Source organism: Elgaria multicarinata, chromosome 1 (assembly GCF_023053635.1).
Source record: "Elgaria multicarinata webbii isolate HBS135686 ecotype San Diego chromosome 1, rElgMul1.1.pri, whole genome shotgun sequence".
Taxonomy (NCBI): Eukaryota; Metazoa; Chordata; class Lepidosauria; order Squamata; family Anguidae; genus Elgaria; species Elgaria multicarinata.
The window spans coordinates 25,467,969-25,486,381 of NC_086171.1; the positions used below are offsets into that span (position 1 = coordinate 25,467,969).

The window sequence follows — 18,413 nt, forward strand, 5'->3', positions numbered from 1 at the left end:
ATGGAGGCAGCACAGAGCTCTTACTTGGATTCAAGTTATATGAAACCAGAAAACTGAATTGCCATCCTGTAAAGTAGCAGTTAATGGTCCAGCATTGTGCTTTGAGTACTCGAGGTTTGCCGTCACCATGCATCAAATACACATAGTTGGCCGGCTGTCTTTTGCATCTTTTTGTGTCTGAATGTTTATTGCTGCCTTCACCAACTTGACACCTTCCAGATGGTTTGGACTACAACTGCCATCATCCCAGACCATTGGCCATGCTGGATGGGGATGATGGGAGTTGAAGCGCCAAACATCTAGAGGAGGCCAGGATGAAGAAGGCTGGTCTATTCTTTGAATTGCTGCCGAATGAGAATTTAACCTGTGTGATGATTGCAACCATTTATTTCATGCCAAGGAGCATCAGGGTGCAACTCAGGGGTAGAATAAGTGAGTCCAAATCAAGAGGTCCCTAGTTCAAATCTAGCTGCTGTCTCTTTTTGAATGAGAGGCTTAATAGCTGTTTGTCATGATAGTTACATGGAAAATTTATGTTGAGAAGTGGTTTGCCTCCAAGTACCAGGTGCTGGGTGCAAACAATGGGGCAGAACTGTTACCTATATGTCTAAGTTGTGAGCTTCTCAAAGACAACTGACTCTGCAACTCTTAGGCCCTTTCTACACCTAAGGATTATCCCAGGAAAATGGAGGGATCATCCCTGCCTGCTCCCGGGATCCCCTGTGTGTTATTTGGATGCACAGGGATGATCCCGGGAGGATCCTGGGGAAAGGCAGGTGTAGAAACATCCATAGAAAGAGGTGTGGATGGACTACATCAGGGATGGGCAGAATACAGATCAGGAGCTACTGGTAGATCTCTGGTTGGTTTGCAGTAGATCTCCAAGGATTTCTGACTAACAAGACAGCAACAAACCCCTGCCATGATTGGACTTGTGCTAATTATTTATCTCTCCATCTCAGTGTTCCTTATCTGTAAATTAGGAGTACTAATTGGTGACTTTTGACCAGGTCCTTTGGTCAGCTGGACTGGCCAGTTTTAGAGTCATGTGTTAGGGTAACTTGAATGTAGGTTTGTATATACAATGGTGAGAAAAGGTTTGTGAATCCTAATGATAATTATGGAATTTTCATAGTTTCATCATAACAGCCTTCATGAATCAATACTAGTCCTTTTTAAAATATCCAATAGGTTTTATATTAACCAGTTCCATGTCTTGTGTAATAAAACAAGGTATAAATTAGGCAAACAATGAGTATGTGCAAAAGCAAGTGAACCCCTCGTTGCATCAACTCAATTAAAGGGAATAATTAGAATCTGGTGTTTAAGTAATCAGATAGTTCTTCAGGGGTGAGTTTGGGAGGCCCCATCTTATAAAAGGATCAGAAACTTTGTGAGTTTAGTCTTCACCATATGGTTGTGTGGAAACACATCACGCCATGATCAAAAGACATCTCTGAGGACCTCAGAAAAGCAGTTATTACTGCTTATCAGTCTAGGAAGTGTTACAAAACCATTTATAAGGATTTGGGGCACTGTCAGAAAGATAGTCTATGAATGGTTCAAGACCATAGTTGCTGTTCAGGAGCAGCTGTCCTACCAAAAGCTCTTGAAAAACAAACTGGTGCATCATCTAGGAAGTCAAAAGGAACCCCAGAGTAGCATCCAAGGATCTGCAGGCCACTCTCGCCTTGGCTAATGTGAGCGTCCATGACTCAATGATCAGAAAAACACTCTCCCCATCATGACATGTCAGTGGAGACATCTTGCTTCCTGGTGCGGTTCAAACTTCCTTCTCTTGCACGCCTATGGCAGGGTTGGGCATTTTGGGGGCACTGAGGAGCCATTTTTGTCCCTGGAACAGATCACCTCCAAAAGTCACAGCACATGGAAACCTAATGGGGGGAAAACTATAGAGAAGATAACTATTTTAGATTTGGAGGAGAATTAGGCTGCAACCCATGCATAGGACTGCATCATTAACTACTACTTTATGGTTTTGTTTCATTTTTTAATTTATGTAATAGAGTTATTGACTCAAACAAATTTAATTGATAATTGCAACTTTAAAATACATTTTATTTTTGATGACATTTTAAATGCTTTGGAATAGCATATGTCCATTTAAAAATGCATTTTGCTTCAGTGCAATGATTCATAATGCATAAAATGAAGAGTGTTAATCAAATATTTTACAGGACCAGGGTCATTTAATTTTCAACTTCTTAAAGAGTTTTGCTTTAAGACACATCATTTGAGACAGAACTATGTGATAATTAATAATATAATCAAGCTGTTAGTAGCTGCCGTGCATTCTTTGCCTTGTAATTAAAAACACACACACAAAGTGAATTAATATTTCTTTGGAGTTAGTGAAAAATTGCAGATAGCATAAAATTGCCATGTAATTGGTCGTAGAATAATTTTAAGTAATACTTTTTATAGTGCTTTAGATAGAAATCCTATATGCCTCCCCTCCTGCCCCATATGTGTGCTCAGCCCAGCAGGGGAAACCACTCATGCAGAAAATACAAAAATGGCAGGACAATGACAGACGTTCTCCCACCAACCCTGGAAACTCTACAACGGCTTGCCTATCCAAGGCTACAGCAGCAACAAAAAAGCCGACATGTAGAATAGTCCAATGAGGGCAAGGGTGAACATGGTGTGGCTGCATAAGGCCCTATCTGCCCTTTTGTGCAGCTCCTACTGCACCCTTAAAGGTGGTGGTGTGGGGGCAAAAGAAAAGGGTGGGGGGAAGAAGAAAGAAAAAAGAAGAAAAGAAGAAGAAGGCCAAATTAGAGTTTTGGAGCACTAAATGGGTCAAATCTAGCTTGTTCTGAAACTAGATTTGATCCCTTTCACACTCCATAGAGTACTTTTTAAAAAGTCAAACTTAGCTTCAAAACAAGCAAAAATTGGCCTGTTTAGCACTCTGTAGTGCTAATGTGGCCATTTAGATTGGGAAGCTGGAGAGGGAAGTTTGAGCCTCACCAGGAGCCAACATGCTCCCACTCACATACTCAGCTGCTGTAGCAGGAGATTGCAGTCAGGTACTTGACAGAGCATTTGTTCTTCCCCACCCTGAGATCTAATCAAAAGACACCAGGGAGTAACCCTGGCCTGGTGAACCAGCTTCTGTTTTATAAGCTGGTTCAAATCCAGGGTACAACCCCCACAAGAGGAAAGGGGGAGAGCCCCCCACCCCCACCCCAAGCATTCCTGAGCCAATCAAGAGGAGTGCTGCTTGGCCCAATAACCTCTGCATGGCCAATCAGCCTTTTCTGACCCTTCCCAAGACTTGAAAACTTGCTCACTATTTTGTGACATTTTAATTGGTCCAAATAAAGGTATTGCTTGCCTCGATTTTGGCAGTTTTCTTTTGGACCAATGTTGTTGTTTTAATTGACTGTTTTTGTTGATCTTTGTTAAGGTTTGATCGTGTACCATTTATCTTGCAGAATGCTTAGTTTTCCTCCTCAAACAGCATCATAGTCTGCATAAAAACAGTGAAGAGTCTTTATGGCACCTTGAAGACTGAAATACCTATGATGGCGTAAGCATCAACTTATGCCATCATCAAGAGCAAAGCCATTAAATGCAGGGATGGATTTACCAAACAATCCTACAAAATCTCCAGCCAACATCTAATTGATTATGCAGCTCTGGTTTCCACCCTAAATCTGTGTCAATTTAGGGCATTTTTTAAAAAAGTGCAAAGTAGTTTTGCTGTCCTATTTCTCCAACCTGAGAGTGTATGGCTCCAATCCTATACACACACATCTAGCCAGGAGTTCAATTGAATTGGATAGGACTTACTTTGGAACATAAGAACAGCCATGCTGGATCAGACCAAAGGTCCATCTAGTCCAGCATTCTGTTCACACAGCGGCCAACCAGCTGTATATCAGTAACCCACAAGCAGGACATAGAATCATAGAATAGCAGAGTTGGAAGGGGCCTACGAGGCCATCGAGTCCAACCCCCTGCTCAATGCAGGAATCCACCCTAAAGCATCCCTGACAGATGGTTGTCCAGCTGCCTCATGAGAAAACATGTATAGGGTTACGCTGTAAATACTACAAAATACATTGGGATAGTTTAGCGCCTGAACACGAAATTTTCTGGAAGATCTTTTGGGGAAAGCAGTTTAAACTTTAACGCAGCAGTTAAGGTTATATGAGCGGACAGGCAGGGTGTTCCAGCTAGCTCTTTCGAGTTGAAATAGATGTCAGTTGAAGCAGGCTTTCTGTGGTGGCACCTTTGTCCAACAGACAGCGGGAGAATGATAGCCTCGGTAAGGTGCGATCAACAAAAATGCAGGCAAGAAGGGAGGGACGCCTGGCCCTTTCGGACAGATCCTTTCGGGAACAGGAAAGGGCGATGTGAACAGGAACCATCGAAAAACGGAGTGGAGAAACCGGAAAGGCTTCCTGGCTGGTGACGCGCCTTCGCCTCTCTCCAAGGTGCTGATTTGGCATTGCGAGGGATCGCTTCTGCTCTGCCGCTCTCGTTGGACTTGGGTTACCTGGTCCTAGTACGGCGGAAGCAACAGGTATTTTAGGACCCGATCCGCAAGCCAGTTAAGGCGCAGCAAGTCAGTCCCAGGAAATTTCGACCGAGCAGTTCGATGTATAGCGCTGTGCTAAAAAAAAGAAAAGAAAAAAAGAAAGGAACAAAAGCAGGCTTACTCGGAAGTCAGCGTAACTGATCAAGGAGCAGCCAGCGCAGTTGGAAATTGCACTTCAACCCCCCAAGCTTGAGAGGGAATTGCACTGAAAGCGATGGGACTTTCCTCTGAGGTGGAGGGGAAAGCGTGTTAATAAGCTCGGGGTGCAAGTTTCAGTCGCACGAGTGGGGGGGTTCGCAATGGACGTCGAAGAGCCTAGGTCATTTCACGTCTGACTACTCGGGGCTTAACCAGCTTTTTGAGCTCAGTTTAGTTTCCAGTAATGAACAAAGTCGCTCTTAATCCGGGCTGGAAACGCTTTAGGAGGCTGCCAGTGGTTTCAGGATCCCAGAACAGAAAACCAGAATTCTCACGTCGACTTGTGTGTGTGTGCATGTGTGTGTGCGCGGGCGCGTGTGTATTTAGCTTATTGGCTTCCTTGGATCTGCGCCAGTCCAAGTCGTTCCCGTTGATAAATTTAGCAAGCGTTGTTGTTGTGTACTTTTGTAATAGCTACTACCAGCTGGGAAGGTGGAGACTTAAATCCGGCAACATCGCTTCCTTTTAAACCAGGGAGGGTCAGGTCTCTTTACCTGTGTCGTCCAATCTCATGGATTGTTACTCAGAAGTAAACTCAAGGTTTGTTCCCAAGCGAGTCCGCTTAGGAAACATCTTGTGGCTTTGAAAATGTAGTAGTCTTAAACTGCAGCATGTTCACTTTTCAGTGGGAGAAGCTCCCGGTTGGGAACCTCAGACTCAGCTCCGAGGGAAGCAAGGCAAACTTGTGTTCCTTCTCCTTACTTCAGCCAAAACGTGGCGTTTTTACTTAGCGGTAGTAGCAGCGCATCTACGCGGAGTGGGAGCGCCCGCTCTCAAAAGACGGCTGAGGACACTAAAATAGAACCGCTCCTCATAAAGCTTTGCGAAATCGGCGCAGAGGGACCCTTGCAAATGCAAAAGAGCCCATTACCTGCCAACCCTTGTGGTTTCTATCTCAGAGGAAAGATAGTCGGATTCTCTACAGACCAAAGTAAGGATGTGCTATCGAAGGAAGGGGATAACTAACCGAGGAGGCAACCCTAAACCCCAAGGGCTTACTTGAGAGTAAATTCCACTGAAATAGGCTCCAAGCAAACGTGGTTAGGGAGAAGGAACGGATTTTGAATGCATTTGTTAACGTTAAGGTCTCTTTCAAGGTTTAGGTTTTTTTTAAAAAAAAATCGATAGCACCTCTTAAGATCTAAACCATCGTGAAAATGCGCAAAGGATACCTTTTGAAGTTACATTAAACACCCAAACCAACCAACAATTTTCTTCCGATTCCCCTGGTTCCAAAGTTAAGGGATTAAACTCCCCCCCCCCTTAGAGCTTCTAATATTCGTATCAACGGTAATCTAGCTATAAAAACAATGATCTCCAACACATTGACCCCAAAGGGCTTGCGCCCGGACATCTCACTCCTAAAGATGCATTTTATTGTCAGACCCGGATTTTAAATCCACAAAAACTTGGGATAGGACGCGCGGTGTGCATGGGGAGGTAAAATCGCACTGGGCGTTTATTGCTGTTGGACGCCTATTTATTTATTTATTACATTTATACACCGCCCCATAGCCGAAGCTCTCTGGGCGATCTTCTCGTATGAAAGTCGTTCCCTTTCAGTCGCAGAGTAGAGTCAAGCTATGCTTCGCGGAATGAAACGGAAACGCGGTGAAAGCGGGAAGGGCAGCGGCCGCTCTGAAAACTCCTGTTCTCTTGCATTGCCATTGCTTCCTTGTACCTTTTTGAACGCAAAGCCTGTCTTTCTCTGGAGGGCTTTTTTTTAATGTATACAAATTGGGGCTGCAGTCCTGAAGGCACTTTTTAGGGAGCAAACCCCATTGTGCACATTGGGATTTACTTCCGAGTAAACATGCATAGGATTGCGCTGCCTCGCGCTGTTTTAGAAGCGTCTCCAGTTGCCATTTCCCAGAAAGTCTCTAAGGAAGTTGGCTCCGGATCTCCCCTGAAAGGAGGGGAGGAGGGGGAGCGTGAAGGCGCAGGCACGATTCCATTGGCACTGCTCTTGCGCAAGCGGACAGGCAATGAATGGGAGCTGCTTGCGCCGCCATTCACTGCAGCGCTGCTTAGACAAGGCACGATGGAGCTCTGCAATTGCCCCAAATTCAGGTAAGTTCCGTTTCAAGCGAATGACTTACCCCTCTAATTTAAACTTTTTGCTCCCTCACTCCTGGTGAATCTGGTGGACAACTTCGCCTCCTTCCCAGCTTCTGGCCTGCGTTGCTGCCCTTAAAAAAAATGAAACTGAAAACCCACAACAAAAACAACTTTTTACAAACATTGTTCCTGCCTTTCTTAAAAGCGAGTGCCACTGAATTCGAATAAACTGTCCAAAACAAGTGTGTATCGATTTGCAACCTAGCGGTGCCCGTTTATTCAGAAGGGAATACCATTGAAGCCAAAGGGGAAAGATGTTTGACTATAGGATTGCGCTCTCCTTAGCAGGCCGTTAGTATAACGTTGTACACATATTGCTGGGAGGAAATGCCATTGAACTCAATGCAGCTTATTTCTGAGTACACGTGCATAGGGTTGCACTCTTTCTTTTCAAGCCGATGAGAGATGGTTCAAATTTTCTGGGCCTAGAAAAGTGGGAGGAATTATCGGGAGAGGCGGTGCAATCTTTGGCGGCTAGCTTCAAGGAAAAGGAGATTTTTCTTTTCTTTTACTATAGTAAAATCCCGAACTAAATCTTTCCCGGCCCCCGGTTGTTGTTTCTCCCCCCACTGCCTCTTTCAAAGCAAGATGCGAAGGAGAGTGCAAATCGTCCTCCACCCCACCCCGGATTTAAAAGAGTTCCCGGCGAAGGCGCGAAGTCCTCTGCAGGTCGCACACAAACAAACACAGCCCAGTGTAAGGGGGTTGCATATAAAACGGGACACACACACACACACCCCACGCCCGTCTCAGGTCTGGGAGGGAGGCTCGGCGAGCAGCAGCCAGACTGCGCCAGAAGACAGCCTAAGCTGACCCCTCGCATTTCAATGGAAATGTGGATCGACCTCGTCTCCGGCTCTTTGGCTGCAGTGGCAGCGCGAAGGCGGTGCTGGCGAAACGGGGCCGACGACGCAATCCACTTCAAGCCGCGGGGCGGGGAGGAGAGAGGTAGGCCCCCCGCGTCTTGGGGGAGATGGCTACTTTGAGGCTGCAGACTGCGCCGCTGCGCGCCGCGGCCTGGCTTTCATCTCCCTCCCCTTCAAAAGTTGGGCTTCCGGCCTCCAAAGGACCTCAACGCACAAGGCCTCTGTTTGAAAGCAACCCACCTACAGAGTTGGGTGGACTCCCCTCCTTCCTGCCAGGTAAGGGCAAGTCCGGGCAACTTCTTTTACCCTCTTCGCCCAAGAAAACTGAAACTCGATCTATACACAGTCAAGTTTGCCTGACTTATCAGGAATCGTTTGAAAAGAATGGAAAATTAAGCTAGGGAAGGAGGAGGGGGGTTCTTTTAAGACGCACACGCCCGCACCAGGAGTCACAGGTGACTTGTTCCAATTAGTAACTGTCTAATTAAATTAGTGTCTCCGAGATCAGCCAATAGGTGAGCGAGGAGAGGAGAGGTTCGTCTCAGAATGGAGCCGCCTCCATGCCCCTCCCCGCCTACAGGAGGAGAGTGTGTGTGTGCGCGCGCGCGCGCGCCTATATAAACACTCCCGAGGTTGGTCGACGTCGCAGTCCCTTGTATGGTTTAAAAGGGACCGGGTCTGGGGTGGGGCGGTTTTCAATGAGGGCGCCACAGAAGGCGGTTCAGGGACTTCTTTTATGGTGTCTCGGAGGGGTGCTGGGAACGAGCACCTCGTTGCGGGCTGCAGCGTTGTGAGGCGCGCGCCGTTTGCGCCTCTCCGTAGAGTTGAGGGACTTTGGCGAGGTGCCTCCTGACGTGATGCAGTTGGGGGAGCAGCTCCTGGCCAGCGCGGCCAACCTCCCCGGCGCCCCTTTCTACCCGCTGGATAGCGCGGGCGGACGCGCAGGAGGCGGTGGCGGCCCCACGCGCCACCTGGGCTCTGGGTCGCCGCCGCCGCGTCTCGACTTGGAAAAGGGACCGAAGAAGTTCGGCGGCGCGTCGGGGCCGCCGGCGGGCTTGCTGGGCGAGGCCGAGGCGGCGGGCGAGACGTCGCCCTTCGCCGCTGCCGCCGGCCAGGCGCCCGCCAAGGCGGCGGACGGTGGGCGCAAGAACTCGCCGTGCCCGGCTGAGGAAGAGGCGCTGCCGCCGGCCCCCGCGCCTGCGCGGTACTCGCTGGATGGCCTGAGTCCCGAGCGCTACTACCTGCAGTCCCCCGGCCCGCAGGCTGGGGCCGAGCTGGGCGGCCCGTGCGCCCTCTTCCCGTACGCGGGGACGGCGGGCGGCGCCCAGCCCGGCTCCATGTACCAGGCGCCCGGCGGGACGCGCTATCCCTATGGCTCCGTGCTGTCGCCGCCGGGGAGCTTTTCGGCGGCGGCGGGCAGGACGCCCTTCGCGGCAGCCGCTGGCGCCTACCAGTACGGCCAAGGGGCTCCGCCGGGCAGTCTCTACAGCCCCTACCCGGCGGCGGGCGGCTCCTGCGGCGGGCTCGGCGCCCTGGCGATGCCTGGAGGGGCGGGCGGCATCCGCGCCCAGGTCTTCCTCTGCAACCGGCCCCTTTGGCTCAAGTTCCACCGGCACCAGACCGAGATGATCATCACCAAGCAGGGCAGGTACGCCGCAGCCGCGCTTGGACCCGCTCTCGCTAAGGCTTGGGGTGGGAGCGACTTCTGGCTGCCAGAAACAAACCGGGTTTTCTAAAAAAACAAAAAAAAAACGGTTGGACGTGGGTGGGGGTGGGCGGATTGTGAATCCATCCGTTTCGCTTTTAAAAGCGCTGTAGGGAAGAACATACTTAGACGGGTCCAGTTAAATTCAAAGTGCAGGGGAAGTAATCCGGAGTGCGTCGCTTTGAGTTGGTTCTTAAAGACTTTGTGCCTCTCGCCTTAAGTTGATTTTTGAATTTTATTTTCCCTCAGCTGACCAGACCAGACTCCCCCCCCCCCCGCCTCAGTTCCTTCAGAATAATGTGTCCTCCCTTCCCCTAGCCAGTCTGAAGTTAGTCCTGTGCACACTTACCTGGGAGTAAGCCCCATTGAACATCATGGGAGGTACTCTTGAGTTAAGGTGGGCTAGGATAGCGTTGTCAAACTCAGTCTCCTAAGCATACCTGGGAGGAGGCGTCATTGAACAAGCTGGAACATAACTTCTGATCAGACAAAAAGGGTTTGGGGTGTACCAAATTCTCTCTCTCGCGCGCGCTCTCTCTCGCTCTCAAACACACACACACACTTTTAAAAAAAAACATTCCTTCCGGATTTGATTTTGGTTAAGATTTCTTAACGTCCTGATTCCTAAACTCGTTGCCTGGAAATAAATTCGTTCAAAACTTGATATTTCCTAATCGAAGCCAGGCAAATGTGCATCTTAGGATTTCGGAGACTATTCTTCCCCATCTCTACCCAGTCGTCCCCCCATCGTCTTCCCATCTTTAAATGAAGTTGTTATTTTTGTGTGGCCGAGATTCTGAACAGGTCACTGATAATTTTGAAAAAAATTACAGCTTTAAGATGAAAAAAATTCCGGGGAGGAAAATCGACCTTTAACTTCTGTCTAGAAATTTTGGGAAGTTATCGGTTGTATGTTATTCCTAATTAGAGTAGACCATTTGAAATGAATAGGACTTAAATTGGTCATGTCCCATTCATGTCAATAACTCTGTTCTGAGTAGGACTAATATTGGATTCAACCTTTTAAATGGATATTGTCTGTTGTTTTTGTGTGTTCTTCTGTATTTTATGGTTTTACATTTTGTATATTTGTTTTTAATGTTCACTGTTTTTAACCTTTGTAAATTGCCCAGAGAGCTTTGACTATGGGGCGGTATATAAATGAAATAATAATAGCCTTTTTTAAAAAAGGGAGGGAGGGGAATGTGGGAGCTAAAACTCCAGTCTTTGGACCAGTGGTAGACGATCTACTTCTGTATATATCAAAACTAGGAGATGGGTTCCCACGTCCTTGGAGGCAAGATTTTGCCTGAGTGATGGGCTTGCGGGTGCCCTGCCTTCTTTCCAAAGGGCTCATCTCTGTAGCTAGCCACTCTGACACTCGCAGGAGAGAGAGAAATCTGGAGCCAAAGCACGGCAACTCTCTCTCTCTAAATATAAAACCCAGGAGGGGTGCCGCCATCTGCCTTCCATTCTCGGCCCAGGTCCTAGCCAAGGCCAGAGCATGTTGCCAAAGGGCCTCAGCAGGAGGGCTCCTGAGGCAAGCCTGCAGTCAAGGCCTTCCCTTTCTCTAAAAGCCCCCCCGTTGTCTTTCCAATTCCAGGCGGATGTTCCCTTTCCTGAGCTTCAACATCACAGGCCTGAATCCCACCGCCCACTACAATGTCTTTGTGGAGGTGGTGCTGGCGGATCCCAACCACTGGCGCTTCCAGGGAGGAAAATGGGTGACATGTGGCAAAGCCGACAACAATATGCAAGGTAAGTACAGGCCTGGGACCAGAATGGCTTGGGATGGACCTCTCTTGGCTTCAGCCTCTTCCCTCCCTTCCATAATCCAGAGTGTGTTGCACAGCTCTCTTGACCGGGCAGAAGATTACAGAAATAACCTCCTAGTGTGTAGCCCTTGTATGTAGGTGGCATTCTAATAATGCCCTTTAAATGGCCTTTCAAGATATGCCTTCTAAAACCCAAGGTGATGAGCCTGCTAGTGAGTGGGGGTGGGAGGGGGCAGTTGTCTGTTTCAAGGAAGCAGATCTCTGCTTCCTCCAAATGGCTAGGAAATGGAAGGAAGATTTGCATCTTCCTCTTTCTCCTAAAATACTGCTGGTTGTACTATGGGCCCTGCAGACTCACAGCCTTTGAAAGGCAGCTTACCTTTGTTAATACAGCATCCTCTTAGATGTGCAAGAGTGCAGTCAATTTTGCCTTTCTCCCAGTCTTGACTGCCTAGGACACTTCCCTCTTGATGCTATACCTAATTTGGAGTCTATGGCCTTAGCTAGACCTAAGGTTTATCCCCGGATTGTCCCAGGGTCATCCCTGTTCATGTTAATGACACTCAGGATATCCCAGGAGCAGGCAGGAACAACCCCGGGACGATCCCGGGATAAACCTTAGGTCTAGCTAAGGCCTATGTCTAACTCACTCGAGTATACTAGGGTGGGTGAAAGAGAAAAAACAATTCCTTTTCCCCCCATTTCTAACAGGCAACAAGGTTTATGTTCATCCTGAATCTCCCAATACTGGAGCCCACTGGATGAGGCAAGAGATCTCTTTTGGAAAACTGAAACTAACTAATAACAAAGGAGCCAATAATAATAATACTCAGGTAAGTTTTGCACTTAAACTTGGTTTATTTTTTGCCAAGTTGTTATATAGAAAGTTATGAAATAAACAGGCTTGGGGGCTCCTCCAACTTGATAGAAGGCTACAGTATCACCCTGAGTGCATTTTTCTTGGTAGAAAGGTGGGGAACAAATCAAATAAATAAATACAGTGGATTTTGGAACTGGACCTGCAGTAAACTGTACTGCTGGAGTCGTCCCAGCAGTACAGCAGTTTACAATACTCCTGGCTTGATTTTGTCCTTTTAAAAGGTCGTAAACTGGCATGGGGACAGAAAGTTTGTAGGAGGGACTGGCCCATGCTATAGGCTTGCAAAGTCTGATAGTTTTAAGGCACTCCTTATCTTGGGCCAGATGGATGTTTGACTGCTGCAGGCTAAATTGGGGCACTTGTTCTTCCAGATGATAGTTCTGCAGTCTTTGCACAAATATCAGCCTCGTCTCCATATTGTGGAAGTGACTGAAGATGGCGTTGAAGACATTAACGACTCCTCTAAGACGCAGACATTTAATTTCCCTGAAACACAATTCATAGCTGTAACTGCATATCAGAACACTGATGTAAGAATAAAAGATACTTACTTTGCAACTTGTGTGTTGTTTTATCTGAGGCATGCCATAGCTACACCCTTCTTAAATTAAGTGATAAAAATAAAGCAAAAAGAGTTTTTTTAATATTAGTATTAAGCATAAATGTCTTGTTTCCACCAATCTGTACATCTAATTTATTAGCATTCCTGTATTTCTTTAGAAAATCTACATTTCTAAATAAGTACTCTCCTCCTCTTCCAAGTATAAGAGGAATTATATTTTTAATGTAAGATTCCTAAATAGACACTGTTTTTGTGTGTGTTTTACTTTCCAGATCACACAGCTTAAAATTGACCATAATCCTTTTGCTAAAGGCTTCCGGGACAACTATGATTCGTAAGTAGCATTCTTACATCTGTATATGGTGCAATTGTTTATGTCCCAAAAGCTTTGTGTTAAAAATTATACAAAAATCCGCTATTAGTAACAATCTTCAGTATACCTTACCTGAAAGCAAGTTCAATTTAAATTGGTAGAACTTGTTTCTTATCAAACTAGTTTAATATCTTGATAAAAATGATTTTATTAGATGACATACTCTTCCAGCATCTCTTAACAAATACAATAATTGTAGACACACTTGGGAAGTTCAATTGAACTCAGTGACATGTCTGAGTAGACATGCATAGGATTGCATTGGACTTAGTGGTAGATGATACAGTTGGCCATGTGCTTAGAAATTGGAAATAACACTACTCTGGAACAAGGTCCAAATTTGCACCGCTCAAAATTATCTTCTATAAATTTGAAGGGTGATTTGGTCAAATGTTAAATGCTTCTCACATCCACCAAAAAATTTAACATTGCTTTTTAGTATTAGCTTTAATGTCAGAAGCAAGATTACTGCAAAATTGGATGCTAGGTTGGTTGACTTAAGATAGAATAAATAAACATTCCAGTGCCCTGTCCTTAGTAACCAATTCAGCCTCCTTGCGTGTTAATGCCAGCCTTCTAAATGGTAAAGAACAATACCTTAGCATTTCTCTCTTATATTTGTAGCATGTACACAGCTTCAGAAAATGACAGATTAACTCCATCTCCCACGGATTCTCCTAGATCCCACCAGATTGTCCCAGGAGCCCGGTACAGCGTACAACCCTTCTTCCAGGAACAATTTGTCAACAACCTGCCACCAACTAGATTCTATAATGGGGAAAGGACTGTACCTCAAACAAACGGCCTCCTCTCTCCCCAGCAGAATGAAGAGGTGACCAATCCTCCCCAGAGGTGGTTTGTCACTCCAGTCCAGCAACCTGGGGCCAACAAACTGGACATGAATTCCTATGAAACTGACTACTCTCCTAGTACATTACTCCCGTATGGTATCAAATCCCTTCCCCTTCAGACATCCCATGCCTTGGGATATTACCCTGACCCAACGTTCTCCCCCATGGCAGGCTGGGGGAGCAGAGGCTCTTACCAGAGGAAAATGTCTACTGGCTTACCTTGGACCTCCAGAACAAGCCCTCCAGGTTTCTCTGAAGACCTGCTTTCTAAGGAAAAGGTTAAAGAAGAAATGGGCTCATCCTGGATAGAGACCCCGCCATCCATAAAGTCTCCAGATTCAAATGATTCTGGAGTCTATACTGGTGCTTGTAAAAGGCGGCGACTCTCCCCAAGCACGTCCAGCAATGAAAATTCTCCAACGATGAAGTGTGAGGACATTAATGCTGAGGACTATGGCAAAGACACTTCTAAAGGCATTGGTTACTATGCTTTCTATACCAGTTCTTAATGGGTTACATCCTGGTCTCGTGTTAAAAACTTGACTGTTTATAATTTCAGTGGTGGTGCAGAGATCTCTGGCATAAACGTTGCCAAAGGAACTCTTTTACCTTCCGCCAATTTGAAAATGTACTTGTGCAATTCTATAGAAGGTGCCAAAGCTTTTGACTGACTTCTGCAGGTAAAAAGGGAAGAAACAGGGTAGCACTAAAAAAAAAGTCTCTTTCCTCCCTGAACCAAGGAGACTTGAGGAAGAGTGTCTAAGCAGCATCCTGATATTTAAATGAAGTGTTCTTTCAGAATGGACAGGAAAGGTGGGGTGGGATAATAAAGATGTATAGTTTGGCCAATGGGTAAGTGCTATGCACTACCAACCAATTTTAAGGTGTTCAGGTGGTCTTGAACAAATCACTACCTTACTGGATCTGTCATCAGTGCTAAATAATGGACATACTCAAAATGGAGGATTTATGAAGTATGCAAGAACCAAAAACCAAACTCTTGCTTTAATGATTAAATCTTGCTTTGTTCTGTCTAAGGAGGCTTTAAATGTCTTAACAGAAAGTGATGACAGTGAAGGAATCCTAAGGTAGCAAAACAACAATATTACATGTACAGCTTTGTGTCTAGGTATATTGTAGACTATGACAAAACATTCTGTATAGTTTCTAGTCATGGCGGTGCAGTTGGGTGTCTGAAGCTGGTGTGTGTTGGGAGTTCTTCATTTAAACAACTTCTAATCTGACAGTGAACATTGAGGCTGAGAGTACATCAAAATAATTTATTGGTAGGTGGTGAATATATTTTTCAGCTGTTCTAAATGGAAAGTGTGTTGTAACTCCTGTTGCTAAGTCTGTAAATAATCTTTATCAAAAGATGTTGAGGTGGCAAAAGACTTTAAAGCAAAGCATTAGTTTTATTTTGGCGTGGGACTTTTGTCTGTACATAATTTTTAATAAATGTGTTGCAATGATAGGAGCTGCTTCTTACTATTTCTAATGTAAGGAAACTATAAAAGATGATTGGCATAAGACATCACATTGTTCATCACATTGTTCCACGATGGTTCTGACGTGGAAGTCCGAACTTCACAATCATGGCAGGATCTCTCCTAAGGCGACAAATGAACAACTTCAATACAAAGTAGGGGGGTCAGTGGCAGATCTGTAGCAGGGTAGTAGGTGCTAGTATGGCTGGTTTATCCACACAAGCTCTTTCATGGAGAAGGGACCATTTGCCAGGGCCTTGAGCTGCTGTAGCACTACAGACCCAAAACCAAGTCAACTGGGCTGCTTTGCATCTACATCCTCAAGCAATTTGGGACGGCTTTGAAACAGCAGAGTCCAACAAGGCAGCTTGGCAGGATTTAATATTGGCCAGTAGTTTACTGCATAGCTGGGCCTGATTTCAATTCTTGCAAAAAGCTTAGTCGCTAAAGCTGCCTGCCTCGAACTTATCATCGCTGAAGGGGAAACTGCAGTCCAGGCTCAGTAGGGGGTCGTACTTGGAAGGAGGAGGAACTGGTCTACACCCTGTTGATCTGAGTGAGACTGGTACCCCTGTCCTGTGCATGCTGCCTTTAAAGGAACCCCAGACATGCGACCTTCAATGGGATTTTGGGATCCCTGCCTTAATTATCACCACCTCCACAGCCCCCCATGGCGCATTGTCCAGTTAGGGTGAACAAGCCCGTTTGCCCCCTTGGTTTAAATCGAGGCTCGGAGGGGCTTGCTTTCTACTTGATCTGCATTAACTTGACCTCGGAGCCAGGGGGTGCCTTTTGTGTTCGCGGGGTGTGTGCGCGCGTGTGTTTTGCCACCGGGCTTTTACAACAAAGCAACCTAGTCCAGACCGAGCCCCCACGTAGAGGTTCCTTTTCAGCCCGCTGCGGTTCCCTAAGGGAAAACGTTGGATCGCTCCAGAAAGACCATCCCAAAGGGGATACGCAGCGCTGCCCCACCGCAGGCAAAACCGCTCCCTAACTGAAGGTGTGTGTGGGGGAGTCGTCTCTGCAGGACTTCATGAAGGGATGTACGGGGGGGGGGGGGGAGCGCCTCCCGTCTTGGCACGAAGCTCTTTTTCTCGGCTTTGTTCCACTAGAAACCGGACTCTCAATGGCCTCGATCGTAGGGTCTTCTCCTCGCCCATTCCGCTCGCATCGGATCCTTTGCCCCATTCGGCGACCCTCGTTTGAAACCAATTTGCTCCGAGTTTAAACCGAGACTCGCGCGCCGAACTGGATATGGGCTCCTTCCCCCCCCCCCCAATTCCTGGGACGGATGGGGCGCGTGTTTTAAAGCCGCTTTGAAATGAAGCAGACACTTCAAAGTAAAATTAAAATTGATCTACAACCCGATTGCGATAGAGCGCTTTGATTCATTCGTTTCAACGCGACTTTTAAGGAGCCGGTTAAAGGGAAGCGTTGGGCTTAGAGAAGCCGAGCGAGTCCCCGATGGACTTGGAGAGGTTTTGCCGTTTGTTTTGTTTCGTTTGTTTTGTAAATGGCAAGGCACGGCTTCGGTTTACACGCTGTTGTAGGTCGGGCTATAATTCGACTTCAGTCCAAAGATTTTGCGCGCGGATTGTGTGGATCACGAAGTGTCCTAGATTTCTGTTTTATTTTATTTTATTTTACTTTGTTTGTAATGGATCTAGATGCAGTTTCTTCTGTGACTTTGACCTGGGCTTACTTTTAGAGTAAATATACAAGGTTGCGCGCTGGGCGCTGAGAACAAAATTATACAGGCAGCAACGAGGAAATAAAAGCTGAGGTCTGAGCTGCTTGCTTACTCAGAAGTAAGCGCCTTTGAAACCAACGGGGCTTCTGAATAAAGCTGATTCGGAGCGGTGTGTGTATACGTGTTATTTGATTTGCACGCGTGCAGCTAGACGAATGAATTAAATCGCTCGAGTGCTTTTACACCTTTGGGGGAGGAGAAAGCGGACTGGGATTTGGAACTCGTTTCCCTCTTTCAACCCACCAACAAGGGAAATAAGCCGAAGAAGCGCCCTGCATCGCCTAACCATTTTGTGTCGGAGAGCTATCCGGACTTCCAAGTTCCACCGCCTGTCGCCAAAGAGTTCTGTGTCTTCCGCAGGCTTGCCAATTCCTCCGTCGGGTGGCAATACTGAATGACTCCCGTTTCCCGGGACTGACACAACTCAACAACACCAAAATATTTGTCGACACGATCTCGAGGAGGGCATCGCCTTCCTGACAAATCACCCCCACCCCGCAGCAATCGGTTTTCTGTCTCCCCCCCCCCACGACATCCCCACACCCTGTTTTCCTCCCAAGTCCCCTTTCCTGATTGCCAAACGCCAGTCTCCTAGTAGCAGTCCTATTCCCCTTCCGCAACAGCGTCTCCACGCAACCTGTATATTTTTTTGCACCGCACGGCGCAGTTAACTAAAAACATTTTTTAAAAAAAATAGCAGGGGAAGGAAGGAGAGAGGGGGAGGGGAACTTGCGAAAAGTCCTCACACTGTTTAATGGAACCGTAAGTGCTTGGCTGGCCCCAATTAACACCTTGTGATAAGGCATTCCTAAAATGGGGGTGCCAGACACCAAATTGCGAATAAATGTATCTAATTAATCCGCCTAGGATGACACTGATAAACAAGTCTATATTTAAATCGAGATCAAGGCTTATTTGTTTACAATAACGACAGACGGGGAAAAAGTTTTAAAAGCACACACACACAGAGAGAGAGAGAGAGAGAGAGAGAGAGAGAGAGAGAGAGAGAGAGAGAGAGAGAGAGACTTGCAAAGTGACACTGACAAGAGACAGTAGCAGGCTGGAGCTTAAACAGTTTCCTGCGGTTCTACTCCAGCAGCGGCTATGCAGTGGGTAGGTGCAAAGGCAAACCGGCGCAGTATTCTTCGGTGTGAGAAAGAGCCGTTTTTCTGCTGCAGCCTTTACTGCCAATTCGATGTCACTCTTGATTGACTTGCAGAGCACCATCCATGAACTTGGAGGTTCTAGGGGTAATGTAAGAAGGGGGCGAGAAGGGCA

At 46.7% G+C, this 18,413-nt stretch overlaps 1 protein-coding gene across 1 annotated transcript; it reads left to right on the forward strand.

The window, feature by feature from the left end:
* The first annotated feature begins 8,609 nt into the window (after positions 1–8,609).
* Positions 8,610–14,785, forward strand: EOMES (eomesodermin). The gene is made up of 6 exons (XM_063128079.1): positions 8,610–9,400; positions 11,061–11,215; positions 11,944–12,065; positions 12,484–12,642; positions 12,947–13,008; positions 13,672–14,785. Exons 1-6 carry the CDS (start codon positions 8,610–8,612, stop codon positions 14,405–14,407), a joined length of 2,025 nt encoding a protein of 674 aa, XP_062984149.1. The 3' UTR covers positions 14,408–14,785.
* Positions 14,786–18,413: the final 3,628 nt, after the last annotated feature.

What these genes read in the sequence shown, in the direction of transcription:
- EOMES (XM_063128079.1), top strand. Translation starts at nt 8,610, where the DNA reads ATGCAGTTGGGGGAGCAGCTCCTGGCCAGCGCGGCCAACCTCCCCGGC. An exon ending in ATCATCACCAAGCAGGGCAG is followed by an intron (nt 9,401 to 11,060) that starts GTACGCCGCAGC and finishes TTCCAATTCCAG; the next exon opens with GCGGATGTTCCCTTTCCTGA. An exon ending in AGCCGACAACAATATGCAAG is followed by an intron (nt 11,216 to 11,943) that starts GTAAGTACAGGC and finishes CATTTCTAACAG; the next exon opens with GCAACAAGGTTTATGTTCAT.